Consider the following 16,169-nt stretch of genomic DNA (forward strand, 5'->3'; position numbering starts at 1 on the left):
GTCTGATGGCAAGCAGCACTTCATCAGCCAAGTGGAGAATTACACTTGTCAATATATGTGATCGCAGTTGAACCGATTCGTCGATTAATAGTTGACTTGACTACTCCACTTGACGTAGAGCAAATGCTAATCACCTCTTTTTGGCATCTTGCCTTCCAATCGGCCAATTTACAAAGGACACAGAATCTCAAACATAAGAACCAACATGGCACATTGCTGAAATGAAGAAATTTTAGAAATTGTGACTTCGAAAGATGTTCCAATACCAGTATTGGTGCCGATACTGTGCATCTGGAAGTTATCAATACACATAAACATTCACCGATACAAAGCACCGATACTATATCAACATCCTGACATGTATACCTTCCGGGAGGAAGCAATGTTTATCGTTGGCTTGTGCAGTTACTTTTAAGATGCCAGGATGACTCTGATAAGTATTTTTTGATCACAATTGAACAACAAATACCATTATCAAGTATTGGCACTTGAGATTGTGCGATGTAAATAGTAATTAAAAAAAAAAGGCAGTATCTGTCCATCCTTAGTCATTTCTAATGCTGTTAATGCTGGCCATCTGTAACAAAAACATAACATTGGCTGTTTCCTTCGTTACATGATGATTGAAAGCAAACACTACAAACTTACAAACAATACCAGGACAACTTGTGCTGCTCCTTCTGTTTTCTGTGCACAAAATAATAATAATAATAATTGGCCTTCTACTGAAATGGCCCTCGGTAACCTTGACAACACCAAGACCCGCTGAGAGACGCATCAGAACATTCGCAACACCGAGAAATCCTCAAAGGTGAGCGTGGTGGTCGCGAAACTGCAGAACACGTCTAATAAACATACAGCCAGCGTGCGCGGTTCATTTATTTTCAGCACCATGCATACGTAGATGCTCATCAAGACACGCACACACGTGTGCATATATGACCCGCACCCCCCCTGCTGCCCCCTCCTTCTGTGCAATCTGCTAATTTGCCCTGGGTTATTTATGGATGATAAGGTGCTCCCCAGATGCTTATAAAGCTAAAACCCCTCACTCAGCTTCTTTATTCTACACACACACCCACACACACACACACTTCTTAACCCCCTTGACTACATCTCAACCCCCCCACAACCTTTCCTCCTGCCTTACCATGTACTCTCACTCCACTCTTTTGTCCAGTGATTTTATATATATTAATATATGCAGTGAACTCCCAACGTATTTGCGATTTGCTATTCACAAATTCCAGCTCCGGCCTCCCTGTGTGGGGTTTGCATGTTCTCCCCGGGCCTGCGTGGGTTTTCTCCGGGTACTCCGGTTTCCTCCCACATTGCAAAAGCATGCATGGCAGGCTGATTGAATTCTCTAAAATTGCCCCTAGGTGTGAATGTGAGCGTGGATGGTTGTTTGTCTCTGTGTGCCCTGCGATTGGCTGGCAACCGATTCAGGGTGTCCCCCGCCTACTGCCTGAAGACAGCTGGGATAGGCTCCAGCACCCCCCACAACCCTAGTGAGGATTAAGCGGTTCGGAAAATGGATGGATGGATATTCACAAATTCAACGATTCGGTACGATACCACAAAATCTCGGCTCATGGCAAAGTCGTTTTTCTGCTTTGCTTTTGAATGTCGTCAACTGTTTTGATTATGGATGCTTCTAGGTATTGCACTTTTGAATGTCTGAAGTACATTGTGGATGAAATGCCAAGTAATCGGTGTCAAAGTATGTTGAAGTCATATCTCTTGGCTGAGGGGCAAACGCAGAGATAGGCGACTTAAATGATGGAGAGGGCCACAAGTTGTCATCACCAGTACGAGGGAAACACATAGGACCACTCTCTTCCTCATTAGATGTTTAGTGAAGCCTCATTTATCGCGGGGGTTACGTTCCGTAAAAAAAACGCGAAAGGCGAAACCCGTGAAGTAGTCGGTGTAACTGCTCCTCAAGGTTTTCCTCCTAGTTTAGAAAGACTTGACGAGTCGACCAACCAACAGCCTTGATATTTTCCACACGTGCAAGGGTCCAATGTCGAAGAAGTTTTTAATCCACACTCCACAATTTTCCTTTCTTTTTTTCTTTGAATTGAGGGTCCACCCGCAGTTCACGGCACCAGTTGCCCATCTTTGGACTGACATCTTTGTACGTCTGGGGGGTGCTAAGTTTAGCCTGGGATGTTAGTGGAGGTTGCAGGGAGTCTTCACCACATGTAAACCGATGCACTTTTTAAAAAAATTAAATCATCTGTAAGCCATTTGTTTTAACCATGATGGTGTTAGATCAGTGGTTCTTAACCTGGGTTCGATCGAACCCGAGGGGTTCGGTGAATCAGTCTCAGGGGTTCGACGGAGCCTCTGCCAGCCATGGAGATTAAGACACACCCGACTCAACATGTCAACATTGTTATTGATGATACTAGTGTAGCCTGTACTACTGGAGACAAATTCCTTGTGTGTTCTACATACTTGGCCAAGAAAGATTATTCTGATTCTGATTAAATTAGTTATAACACGCCCGCTTGGCCATCACTGGCTGGTTCATTTTGTGTACAATTAAATCTTCAATTTATAAAAAAAAAAATAATCTTTATTTTTCACTAATGAAGGGTTCGGTGAATGAGCATTTGAACTGATTGGGTTCCATACCTCTAACAAGGTCCAGAACCACTGTGTTAGATGGTATTGATGGTATTGTTTTAGGGTCCTCATTTGTTGTAAATGCCTTTTACATTTAGTATTGTAAATTATGTGTAACACTTTGAGTTAATTAGTGAATGAAATGTGTAATATAAATGAAAGCTGTCTTGCCTATTTTTCCAGTTTAAACCATGAAATTAGCCCACAATGATTTCCATTGGGAATCGTGCTAAATTGCAAAGCATTTTTGACAATACCATTTCATGGTGTCAGAAACATGGCATCAACATTTTAAACAGCATTTCCAGGCTATCCATGATGAATATTCATCGCTACTCTTTAGATTATGTCATCATATTTTTACAATGTTTTTATTAGCTTATTAAGTTCATGCTAGCCAACCAGTCTCATTTGGTCCAAATGGGACTGATCAAGAGGCTCGAGTGGCATTTAGGCCAAAGCACTTGAGGCAAGTGGATCCCTGCAATATCACTTCATCCCACATACAGCACTGCCAATATGAAAAAGTATCGTAACAAAATAGCGTCACGTACAGAATGTGCCAGCGGATTAACCCATCACAAACAGCGGCGTGTGCACCTCAACCCTCTGACAATAAATTTCTTTTGTCCCAGCTTGTAAGGCATCTAAATTTTAGTGAGTGTCCCGTTTCTGGCTGGGGGCCAGAAAAGCTTTTATAACCATAAAGGCCTATGGATCACAGAGAATTGCATTAAGCTGTCCAATTTAATTACAGCATTGACAAAAGCTAATAGATACTTACAGCCTTACATGGAGCGATGGGCGCAGAGACACATGCAGGCAAGGGAAAAGTGCAGACAGTGTCTATTTACAATGCTGATGTAAGGTGTGTTTCAAAGGAATGTGTGTGTGTGGTGTGTGTGAGATTGTCTGTCCAGGTGTGTGTGTGTTTGTGAGTGTCTAAGGGATTTGCAGGAGCCCAGGAGAGCTTTTGAGAATGCTTAGTTTGATTTAGATGCTACAGCTCCCTGATGATTCACGTGCATGCGCGCGCACAGATCCATACAATAGAGTGAGTTAGGAAAGCGGCCGTCCCAGCGAGCCCGGCCTGTCAGCTTCCATCCGCCATGATCAATAGAGGGAGCCATATTTTTATTCGGAAAGCAGCCACTTAATTAAATCACAGTGGGTGGGAGGGGTTGTTATGTGCAGGGTGGCCGCTACCAGAGGAAGCAAGGGCACACACTGGAGCGAATCATGACAAATCTCGAGAAATGAAAGAAGCTGAAGAAGGCAGGCCATTCAGTGTGTCCTACATAACACAGAGGACAAGCTTTATGGCAAACTCTCACAGACAGGAAGTCATTTTTCTTTTAATTCTTCTTTCTGACTCTGGCACAAAATATTTAAGTGGCTCGTTATCTTCAGTCGAAGATAGTCGACATACGCGCAAACGACTGTTGGCAAGGATATGTACTTCAAAAGAGTTTTTGTTTGTTTTCATTTTACAAATCAGCCTCCTCATTGCTTACTTTGTATTCATTTAAAACAGCATCTATCTATCTATGTATCCATCTATCTAGCGATCGAGCGAGCGCTCTATCTAGCTCGCGATCTCTCTCTCATTTTTCTATATCTACTGTATATCTATATCCATCCATCCATTTTCCGAACCGCTTAATCCTCACTAGGGTCGCGGGGGACGCTGGAGCCTATCCCAGCTGTCTTCGGGCGTTAGGCGGGGGACACCCTGAATCGGTTGCCAGCCAATCGCAGGGCACACAGAGACAAACAACCATCCACGCTCACATTCACACCTAGGGACAATTCTAGAGAGTTCAATCAGCCTGCCATGCATGTTTTTGGAATGCGGGAGGAAACCGGAGTACCCGGAGAAAACCCACGCGGGCCCGGGGAGAACATGCAAACTCCACACAGGGAGGCCGGAGCTGGAATTGAACCCGGTACCTCTGCACTGTGAAGTCGACGTGCTAACCACTGGACTACCGGGCTGCCCTGTATATCTATATCTATATATATATATATATATATATATATGTTCACCAAAAAAAAAAGAACATATGTCTGCTTTTGCGTTTGAACTCCTCTTTTACAGGCAAAACTCCAAGTCTGCAACTGAGCATCGTTGTGTATCCAAACCAGATGTCAGTATCTGGAAGTAAACCTGAAATGTTGCTCTCTTGTCCAAGGCCACCCCTTGTTACTCTCTGGGCACCCCCATATCTCGGGGAAATTTTTGACATTTGTGATTTTCCTGCCATTTTTCCATAGATGCAGTATTCATAGACCCTTTAATACTCTGCCACAAGTTTAATTGTATTAACGGCACATTTAAAGAACAGATTTTCAATTGGTCTGAATGCAAGTACGAAAAGAATATGCCTAAAGAGCATACATACATGTCTTACAATAAATATCAATCAAAATAATTTCTTCAACACCATAGCCATAAAATAAACACCACAACCAGGGCCGAGAAGTCATTGTTTATCATACCATCCAGAGTTGTGATTTCATCAAATAAAATGCACACATATACGTCGTATCCGACATATCCTGCCCAACACATTCATAATACAAGCAGGAACAAGTAAAATGCAGCATTTAGAATTGTGAAGAAGAGATTTGTGTGATTTTTAGATGTGAATTGATTTGAATTAATGAGCCATTGATCATAGTACGCAAAATGGAGTTGGCTGTCTGTGACGAGCACTCTGATTGGCTGTTACCTAGCGAAACAGTCAGCATGAGATGGAAGTAGGCTTTGAGTTTCAACAAAAAAGCAACAGCAAAGAGAGTGGCATTATCTCATGAAGTAAGCTCAGCAAACTTTATTATTGCTTAGCTTTACTTCTGCTTGATTTTGAGTGTGATAGGTATCGTTCTGGACGTGTGAATTTTTTCATGAAACCCTGACTTATGCATCGTATGATAAACAATGACACGCACACATGTACGACCGACCACCCTTGGCCAATTTTCTGGTTACGCCCCTGGATGTCAAGTCCAAATGTTTTAGTGTACCGTTCCAGTACTTTTGAGTGGAGTGTAATTTCTGAAACTAAGAGGTTCTTGTGCCTCCTTGTGTCTTACTTTTTTGTGCCCAACTTGCAAAAATGTCAAATCAAAACAACAGCTAGTCCGAGAACAGCTTTTCAAAACAAATGTGGTGGGTACTCATCCAATCAGATGCAGAACCCCTCCCTAAAAGGTTCCTGGACCTCTCTGAAGTACTAACTCCTCACGTGTTTTTGTTCATCACCCAAATACTTCCAAGGAATTTAGGCAATACTTCCCGTAGTCCTTGTTGTACCACCAATTACTTTTACAAGCCAACAGTGGTGTTTCAATTGTCTGTATTGAAATTATTGACAAAACACAGCAGGTTTGGTCATTGATCTGCAAATTTAGGCTCAATAAAGCAGTGCTATCACACTGGCAAAATGTTGATTGCAGAAAGGTGATGCGTCGGATCAAGATTTTAAAGTCATGTCCTCATATTTTCTCTCGTGTGGTTTGGGTTTTGAATTACATTGCAATTACTGGATTTAAACATGTATTCATTGTCAGTCAGAGACGTGAGGAGGATTCATGTATCGATTCAGAATCGTTTACATCTGCATCGGAGATTCTACTCATTATCCTGTGACTCCAGAGCATTTTGCTGTGATCATCACTTGTGCTGCGGGAATTGATCAGATTTCATGCGTTTTACTTCATTTCAAGCATGTACTGTAGGTCTGCTTTGCGTCAAAACAAACAGGCCTAGATTTCTCACTCAGCAAAGCGTTGCATCGTAGTTTGGACCCACGACCACTTTTAGCCTTCACCAGGCAGCTTCGAAAGTAAGGACCACTTTGAGCTGGCCAGCAGTCAATATTTATTACTGTCTTTATGGAAGAGTATAAAATGCGGTTACAGCCCCCCAGGGAGGGAAGGGGAGACTGGAAGAAGATGAAGGGCGGGTAGGACGAGCAAGGCTTCCATTTGAAAGGGGCTCAGATTTCACAGGCGACATTCCCAGAGTTCCCTTCCCTTTCTTCATCTCATCTTCATGGCTTCCCCCGGAGCAGAGCCAAGTGTCGCCGCTGTCTTTATCGTTAAACTCACAAGGTTCAATGTCAGGCTTCCGCAGAGCTTGCTGATGATCTGATCATTTGAATCAGGTGTGTTGCAACAGGGAGACTTGGAAAACATGCAGGACAGCGGCCCTCCAGGACCTGAGTTTGACACCTATGGGTTAGCACGTCCGCCTCATCTTGGTGCAGCGGTGCAGGGTTCGATTCTGTCTCCGGCCCTCCTGTGTGGAGTTTGCATGTACCGGTACTCCTCGTGTCTGTGTGGGTCTTCTCCCAGTACTCCGGTTTCCTCCCACATTCCAAAAACATGCATGGCAGGCTGATTGAACACTCCAAATTGTTCCTCGGTGTGAGTGTGAGCGCGGATGGTTATTCGACTCTGTGTGCCATGCCATTGGCTGGCAAGCGGTTGAGGATGTCCTCCAGCTACTGCCCAAAGACAGCTGGGATAGGCTCCAGCACCCCACGTGACCCTTGTGAGGATAAAGCAGATCAGAAAATGGCTGGATGGATGTATACACGTATGGGGGTTTCTCTTGATTAAAACACAATTAGATACTCAATCCAATTTTATGGTTCACTTGAATCAGTGATTTTCCGATTCCAAATCGGTTTTTGTTGCACCCCTAATATATTTATGTCCATGCATAGACAACTTAGCTTCTCTGTCATCTTGAGACCTCTGTAATGCGTTTGGATGTATAGGATCAAACAGGTTCATATTTCTTTTGTCAACAAGCCTGAGGGTGTATCCAGTTTATATCTCAAGCCCACTTTGTGTGTTTATGAACACAAATGGACTAACATTGATGCAGTGAGACACACACACACACGCACACACACACAGTGTTAAACTTGCACGACGTGCGAGTGTGTTTGCTGCGTGTCACTGTCTGCAGGGGGTTAACAGTAATATCCTCGGTGACGTAGGGTCGACCTACCAGCTGTTATTATTATCTTCACATGAATAATGGAAGTTAATATGTTGGATGTGTTCGCTGGGAGCAAATGCACACACATGTGCCAAACCTTTGCACCTTTCAAACAGATGAGGTAAAAAAAACCACGGCAGAAGGTCTAAAGTACGAACGACAATTGCTTTCCACACAACAGAGAAGGAGAAGTTCAAACCTAAAAGCATTTCTATTTGGGTGTTTTGTTTGGCATTTAGTCAAATTTTCTTCGTTTTTTTTAAAAAGATATTCTAAGATAATATACATTGAGCAATTCAGAGGCTAATTTAAAAAATAAAATACTAAAAAGTCTTGAATAATTCTTTGATGACATTTCACTGCACAATCGTACAACTTCCAGAAAATAATTTTCTTCAAAAAATGAAAAAAAATTAACGGTTAGGAAATGGTAAATCGAGAGATGCAGTGATAGGCAAGTGTACTTTCAGTAAAAGAAATTTCCATATTGCATCCAGTCTGTCCATCCTTTACTTAAGTAGAGGAATTTAATCAGTAGTCATACTTCTAGTCACACTTTTTTTAAAAACAAATATTCTATTAGGTACAGAGTGTGCTGTTAAAAAAAAAAGACAAAAAAACTTGGAACAACTTTAAAATATATTGTTGATATTCATGACAACAATTTTAGCAGAGTGAAACATCCAAGTCATTTGTGCCAAAACGACTTGCTGAGTTGATTTACTTAATTCTGGGGGACAGTGCGAGGGACAATTAGTTTTGCTGACTATTATTTATATGAAGTGAAATGCGGCAAAGCCAAATTTCACAACAGCATAATCGAAAACATATCGTTAAAATGCGGCAGTCCAGTGGTTAGCTCGTCGACCTCACAGTGCAGAGGTGCAGGGTTCGATTCTAACGCTGGCCTCCCTGTGTGGAGTTTGCATGCTCTCTTCGTGCCTGCGTGGGTTTTCTCCAGGTACTCCGATTTCCTCCTACATTCCAAAAACATGCGTGGCAGGCTGATTGAACACTAAAGTGTCCCTAGGTGTGCTTATGAGCGTGAATGGTTGTTCGTCTCTGTGTGCCCTGCGATTGGCTGCCGACCGATTCAGGGTGTCCCCCGCCTACTGCCAGAAGACAGCTGGGATATGCTCCAGTATCACCCTTGACCCTTGTGAGGATGAAGCAGATCGGAAAATGGATGGATGGATGGATTGTTGAAATGCTCATCATAAAAACAATTTTCGCCTTGAAATTGTGAGTTCACATCTAGTTTTTTTTTTCTCCTCCAACAATGTGAGTACTTTAGCCCGCTATGGGAAGAATTGATTGCACGTCATACTGGCTTGCCAGGCTGAATCTGGATATGTTGACTTTGTCCCCTCCATTTGGTGTCAGCGCAGAAGAGCAAATTGAAACATAGTGGCAAATCGCAGGTGAAGAGACTTCACAGCCCACACATAAGCCAAGTAATCCTTGTGTGTTTGTGTGTCTGGTCTATCAGCCGGTGTCCTTTTCAGGGGCTCAGGGTTCAGCCTCTTGTTGCAGATGGCCTTCTCTGTGCTCAAAGCTCAGCAGGTATGAAGTCATGATGAGATGAGAGGAGAGGAGAGAGAGCTGTTTACACGAGGACACAATACACATCTAAGTGTTCAAAAGTAGCACTGTTGGTTCTTGAAGATGCTATCATCGCACTGATCTTTTTCGCAGGCATCAAATGTTTTTGGTGGCCTCTTCATGTCTAAAACCTCATCAATTTTCATGTATTGTGGTAAAATGTATATATAGTGTATTTTAGGGGTTCTGAATATTCCCGAACTGTAACAGTTCTATAACACTACGACTCCTGATAGCAGCATTTCATACACAATAAATATGACAACACAAGACGACAACACAAACATGAATACATGAAAGAAATGGTAAGGGAATATAAACCCAGTAGGGCTTTGAGATCTGCACACTCAGGTATATTAGTGGAGCCCAGATTTCAAAGGCAAACATGGTGAAGCAGCATTTCTCTGTTATGCTGCACACAAATGGAATAAGCTGCCTAAAGAAGTGAAGTCAGCCTAAGTTTAAATGCTTTTAAACTGAGGTTAAAACTCCCCCCAACCTCTTTCTGTCAATCATTTTAGAACATTTTGCTTTTAATGCATTTGATTGTTGTCAATGTACATTCTTTTCATAATTTTTAGTAACATTCTTTAGCGAGGGTTTTTTGGGAGGTGCGGGGATGCTATTCACAGTTGTGATTTTGCGTCTGAAGCACATTCGGTTGCCTAATGGAAGAAATGAGCTATGAATAAAATGGCCTTGCCTCTGGAGAATAACAGATGTGTAGTTAATCTAACAAACACACACCTTTAGTGTGATAGATTCATGTGTCAAACTCAAGGCCCGTGGGCCAGATCAGGCCCATCACATCATTTTATATGGCCCGCAAAAGAATAATTGTGTGTAGACTTCCATGATCCTTGCTAAAATGTATGAACCTTTAAATAAAAAACACTTTAACACACATTGCATTGAATCCTATGTAGAATGATTATATAACAAATAGTAATGTTTGTGTTTTGAACAGTATTTTATACAGATTTACCAAAATTGCAAGAAAATCATGGCATTCATTCTGAAGGTATTAGTGCTCAGTATTGGTAAGTACTCAAAAGTAATTACTAGCACTTGGTCTGAAAAAAGTTATATCCATGCATCCTTGCTTATCGGATCGCTTTGGTCCTGCTGTTGGGGGAAAATTCGGAAAATGTCTGCGTCCCCAAAAGACAGTTTTATAGCCCCCAGCAATCTGGGATCATCCATCATCCTGAATCGATCCGGTTCTCGGCATGGGGCCATGCAATCTGAACATCTGAAGGAGATTGGGCTGAAAAGCGGTCGCGTTGCCATCGCGCAATAACTTTATGACCGCAGCTCAAAATCCATTGGGTTCTTGGCATAGCACGCTAAAATCTGCTTGACTCCGGCGACACTACCCGGGATTTTGAAGGGCTTTTGTAGACAATACAAAAACATGATGGATTCTAAACAAAGCTTTTAATTATTGTACACAGAAATCCTCTGTATTGTAATGCAACTTATCATGTCTGTTTCTTTCTCCTGATTGTATTTTGTTCCACAGCGAGCTGCAAATCACGGGGAAAAAAAACCACCACCCATGATAGATGTGTTCGTACAGTTATTAAAGCAGATAAACAATGCCCGGGTGACGGATAATAGAAAGCCACAGAGCTCGGAATGTATGTTTCTATTTGCTCGGTCAAAATGACAGGCAGAAGACAAGAAAGAAAACCACCTCGGTGTAAATGAGTCAAAAACCAGTAGAATGAACATATGCAATATATCCCGACCGAGCTGCACAATAAAACAACACGATTCCATTCCAGCTTGTCATCCATGCCGCCTGCGTGAGCGCGTTTTCCGACCGACACATTCGACTTTGATGCACATTCATTCTCCTCATCAGCCAAGTGGGACGCGTCAAACAAAACAAGCAGCCAGAGAGGGAAACATCCAAAACCACAACAACCCCCCTCCCGCCCCCCAAAAGAAATCCTTTTGTTCGACCAAATTCTCTCCCAAGTGAAGCTCGCATACGAACATACCAATTGAACATAACGTACATGAACATTAAAACAGTTACAAAGTTAAAACAATAAAAAGAAATAAGGCATTAAAATAAGGGCCCAAGTCATATGTTCAGTGGTAGCCAGTGGAGGGAGGCCAGAGTTAGATGCTCCCTCTTACATGCTGCGGTTAAGAAGCAAAGGACCACATTTTGGAGCAACTGGAGGTATTTAAAGGGGAGCCGGCTGACTCCAAAGTAAAGCAAAGACAAACTTTGTTGTTTAATTTCGCAGTCGATAGGTGGGCAGGGACTCCAGAGATCATTTGTATACAAGCCACCAAAAAGGACAAAAAAACGGAAAGGGACTCCAGAGATCATTTGTATGCAAGCCACCCAAAAATAAAAAATGAAATGCGTTTCTCAAAATGTGTCCCCTTTATTCTAAAAAAGGACTCCTCTCATGCAATGGATGAGTCTGCCTTCATACTCTGCCTGTGTAGAATTGATTCAGGAGAGAGAATAGCAATTAGCAAAACGAACCTGTTGGCACCTCCTGAGGAAAATAGAGCGGATTTGTTGTAACCTAGTGGAGAGGAAAAGAAACGGTTTTCATCCAAACTGCCAACGTTTTTCAACCTTTATCACAGTGACAGCCACTGTGCGTACTCGGCAACCACAAGAGCCAGACACTTACTGTATGCTGGTAGTAGTAGTACTGCTGTCAATGTCAGCTTGGTTTGTGCTCAATGTTCCGTCAATTGTGAGACCTTGTATCGCCAGGAATGTATTTTCCAAATCATGTCCAATCAATGGAACTTAGCTGGACCCCTGGATAGATAACCCATTGAAACAGGATACATCTGAGCTCAATTTTTAGCTTCATGGCCAAGTGATGTGAATTCGTTCAGTCAGTCATGTAATATGTTCCAATAATGGTCTACGAGTGAAAGCACTGATTTCTTATTTTTTCTTTTTTTCTTTGAGTTTTGTACACTCACTCAATTGAATCACTGGATCGGGATGATTTTTATTCCTCTGCATATAATGTGCACGTGGATACATTTCACACAAATGCGGGTATACCTCCAAATCAATACAACAGCAGTAGAGAATAGTTACAGCAACTAATGGAATACAAAATACAGATCTTCAATTACGCCAATCAAAATAAACTGATGAGAGCCTTTTTCCATTACTGTACTCGGGTATTTCTGTTCCAGGAACAGCCAGTGGTTCTTCCCATATATGTAGATGCAGTAGCTGAAAGTATGACAAATAGATCGGCCGAAGGCCGACTACAGACAATTAGCTCATCCGAAGCATTTCTTTTTCCCTTTTGTCTCATCTCATTGTGCCCTGGCTGCTGTCGTCTCGCCAATGCAGTTAACGGCCGCCCGTTGCGTCATATCACAATTGTTCTGACTCATAGAGTGTACATATTCATTACACATGCCATAAGTCGGATGCGCTGAGCCGAAGTCAACGTGGAAAATAAAAATCAGCAAGGGCTTAAAAAAATGGCAGGGGAATGTGTTTTTTTCCCCTTTTTTTTCACCCTACCATGGACAAGCTACACAGTCACATACATCCAGCAGTATCCATTTCAATTCGATCTTTGGTCTTTGAGGCTATTTGCATGTCATCATAAATGTCATTCCATCCCATCTGTTTCTTTGTTCCCTTGGCCTTGTGTCACCAACTGCTTGTGGTTTGCTTCACCATTGGGAACTTATAGCCTTGGCTTTCTCTTTCCCTCCAGAGACCTGAGCGAGAACCAGATCCAGGCGGTGCCGAGGAAAGCCTTCAGAGGAATCACCAGCGTCAAGAACCTGTAAGTGCAAATATTCCCATGACTTCCTGTCATGTTATTTTTATTATTTCACAAAACCTGCACATGGATGGCCGGGCCAGGACAAACACGTGTGACTTTTATGGCTTGATGTATGCTAACATCAAATGTGACATTCTCAACATGGGGAAAACGGTGTCGAGTGTATTTTTAAGGCAACTCAAATATTTTCACTTCAGCGGAATGGTAACTTGATTTTTGGGGGATGAAATATTTCTATGTAGCTTTTATAAACAACTCCTTATGACAGGAATGATGATGTTGTACATCATAAAAGGTACAATGATGTTGAACATAATCTGCTTCGGCACATTGGAAAAGGAAAATACAAAAAAAAAATGTAAGTCAAACTTTTACCATCATCAGTTCTTTAATAACTGTTCAGGCAATGTTATAATATTATTATTGCTTGTTAAAAAAGTACATGGGAAGAGGACCTTGGGAAAAAAAAAGACTGCATATTATCACAAGCACAATAACAGTATTTTCAAAATTATTCAGCCCGAGTGGAGACATAAAAACAATCTCTCTGTCTGAGCACTTACCGTCACAGATTTTGCGCATTTTTTTTTTTGCATGTGTGAAAGCTTTTCAACACATTTTCTACCTCACCGTAGTGTGTTGTTTGTCATCAACATGTTATCCATCACCTCTTTGTCACCTCCTCATCCTCACTTTTAATCACCATCTTTGCATTCTTCTTCTTACCTCCTCTTGTTTTCCTCATCTCAAGATGTTTTGGCCCTTGCGTGAAAAACAACAACTCCATAGCCTCTTGCCTTTTATTCATGACAGCCTAATCACCAATATCCTGATCGATGGCCGCCCGATCCATGCCGCTCATCAATAACAACTGATCGTGCACACCTCATGTGGAGAGGCGATATTGGCACTTTTGGCAACAAACAACGTTGTCAGTTGCATGCATGGAATCGGCCTGCGCGCGTGAGCTTGTGACACTGAAACAAATTAAAACAAATGATTCAAATCCAAGTCACCCTTACGATGAATGGAGTTGTTGTAATTAGCAGGAGCTCTGCGCTTGTTTTCGCCGAATCTCGGGTGACATGACACCGAGGTGTGTCACTTTTGTCAGGTCTGCATTGGAGAAACTCAGAATTTACAAATGTAGGATGTTGGAAATAGAAGCGAGGAAGTCATTTTTATTTTTTGCAGCAGTAGTGCCTGGATATTCTGCCTTGATTTGAATCCAGAACACGAGCAGTGTTGTTGTTTGTCTACCTTGACCCAAGCGTGGTGGAAAAGCATTTCATTGTCCGCCGGCATAGATTGATGAACAAACGTTATTTGCAGTCAATGAATTAAAATTTTCAGACTAATGAAGTGAAAACGATTAACGGTGATCTCTTCTGAAACATTCTCACTGTTCTAGAACGAGAGAGCTCTACAATGTGATTATTAACAAGACAACCACTATGTCACGGTTTAATATTATTCAAAAAATATTCTGGTACAAAAGTGGCCACCTCCCATTTGTGGTTGGGTAAATTAACATCCCTGGGAGAAATGTATTTGGGTAGATCAAAGAATAGATTGTCATCCAGCAGATGAAACATATTTGATGATGCTGTGATTTTTCCAAGCCCATACAAGAAATGTGACCTTGACAATATTTTTACATATACAATGGACAGAATATTGATCGACCTAAATGGAATGTAGGGCTGTAAATAAGAACGGATGGCAGCATGCAAGTGAATAAATCATCATTGCACTTGTCGCAGCAAAGACGTTTGGTCAAATGAGATTGTCTGCATCAGTCTTTTTTTTTTTTTTTTTTTGAAACTGACATAAGACACGTCCTCATTAGTTTCATTTGGCGGTTGTAGTGTTCGATCTTGTGGTGTCATCACAAAACGACTGCAGCAGTGACTTAAAGTGAAGAGTTCAAACAGAAAGTCAGCTTCCATCTGCTTATTATCAACACCTTACTGTATTCAAATGAAGATTTACGGCGGCCGACGAAACACCGCGTCTCTTTGGATGATTAAGATGTATCAAAGCCTTCATTGTACCGATGTGAAGGGCTTCATGAGCGGCTGGCTTGCCCCGTGTGCCTTCTCTCTCCCCAAGATTGCTGTAAATTCGCGCTGGTCGCCAAGCACCGCTGGGGATGATGACTTTAATGTTAAATGGTCCTCAAAGTGTCTACACTGCACTGTGAGTGTGAGCGAGTGTTACTGTGAGAGACACAAGGGGACGTGAGAGTGTTTGTGAGAGTGTGTGTGTGCATAGGTGCAGCTGAAAATGTGTGAGACTGAATGCATGAGTGTTTATGTGAGAATATGCACGTGCGTGAATGTGTGTGTGAGAGAATGTGTGAGAGTGGGACCACGTGTAAATGTAGAATATGTGTGTCTCTCTCTCTCTGTTCCGGCGTTTGTGCATCTGTGTGTGTGTCTGTTAATGTGAGAGTGCGTGCATGAAATAGTGTCACACTGTTTGTGTCAGTGATTTTGTGTTAGTTTATGTGCACGAAAATGTGTGAGAGTGAATTTGTGGATGCACCTGAGCTTGAGAATGTGTGAGAGTGTTTAACAAATGTAGAAAAATTGAAAATAACCAGGGTTGGGAAGGTGACCTTAAAAAAAGTATTCCAATACAGTTACGATAGTTACAGATTTTTAAAAAAAGTAGTTAGTAATGTAACTTGAATACTCCATACCAAATATGTTTTAAAAAATTGAAAAGAATAACAAAAAAGCACAAAAACTGTGAGGCACACATGCTAACCACTTGTGCGCAATGCTGCAGGGAGGGAGGGATGGACGGACGGGCAGACGGACGGACGGATAGATAGATTCCATTTCAGGCAATTGCTTGGTTACATAAAGGAAGCTGTTTTCAGATTGGTGTTGCTGAAGGCAAGGAATAGGGATCAGACGGCCAGACAATTTCATATTGTGAGGGAAAGTAGTTTTGCAAGCTTCAAAATATTTTTCAAACCTTTCCACTTGAGCAGTTTTTTATTAGAACAGGTGAAAGGTCAAAAAAGAGAAGGTAGCTTCAATTTACGTACAAGGTCTGAGCGTTCTGTTGGCCTGCTAGCTCCTCATACGGTAACAGGCAGTCCAGATGAC

At 42.0% G+C, this 16,169-nt stretch overlaps 1 protein-coding gene across 1 annotated transcript in view; it reads left to right on the top strand.

Annotated features, from left to right (window-relative positions):
- Positions 1-16,169, top strand: part of slit3 (slit homolog 3 (Drosophila)) — a 232,868-nt gene that overhangs the window by 99,411 nt on the left and 117,288 nt on the right. Inside the window, exon 5 of the mRNA XM_086100527.1 lies at positions 12,979-13,050. Within this exon, the coding sequence (XP_085956653.1) occupies positions 12,979-13,050 (72 nt within the window). The remainder of the gene's footprint in view (positions 1-12,978; positions 13,051-16,169) is intronic.

The sequence above is a fragment of the Hippocampus guttulatus genome, chromosome 2, assembly GCF_054856545.1.
Source record: "Hippocampus guttulatus isolate MCC_2025c chromosome 2, RoL_Hgut_1.0, whole genome shotgun sequence".
Taxonomy (NCBI): Eukaryota; Metazoa; Chordata; class Actinopteri; order Syngnathiformes; family Syngnathidae; genus Hippocampus; species Hippocampus guttulatus.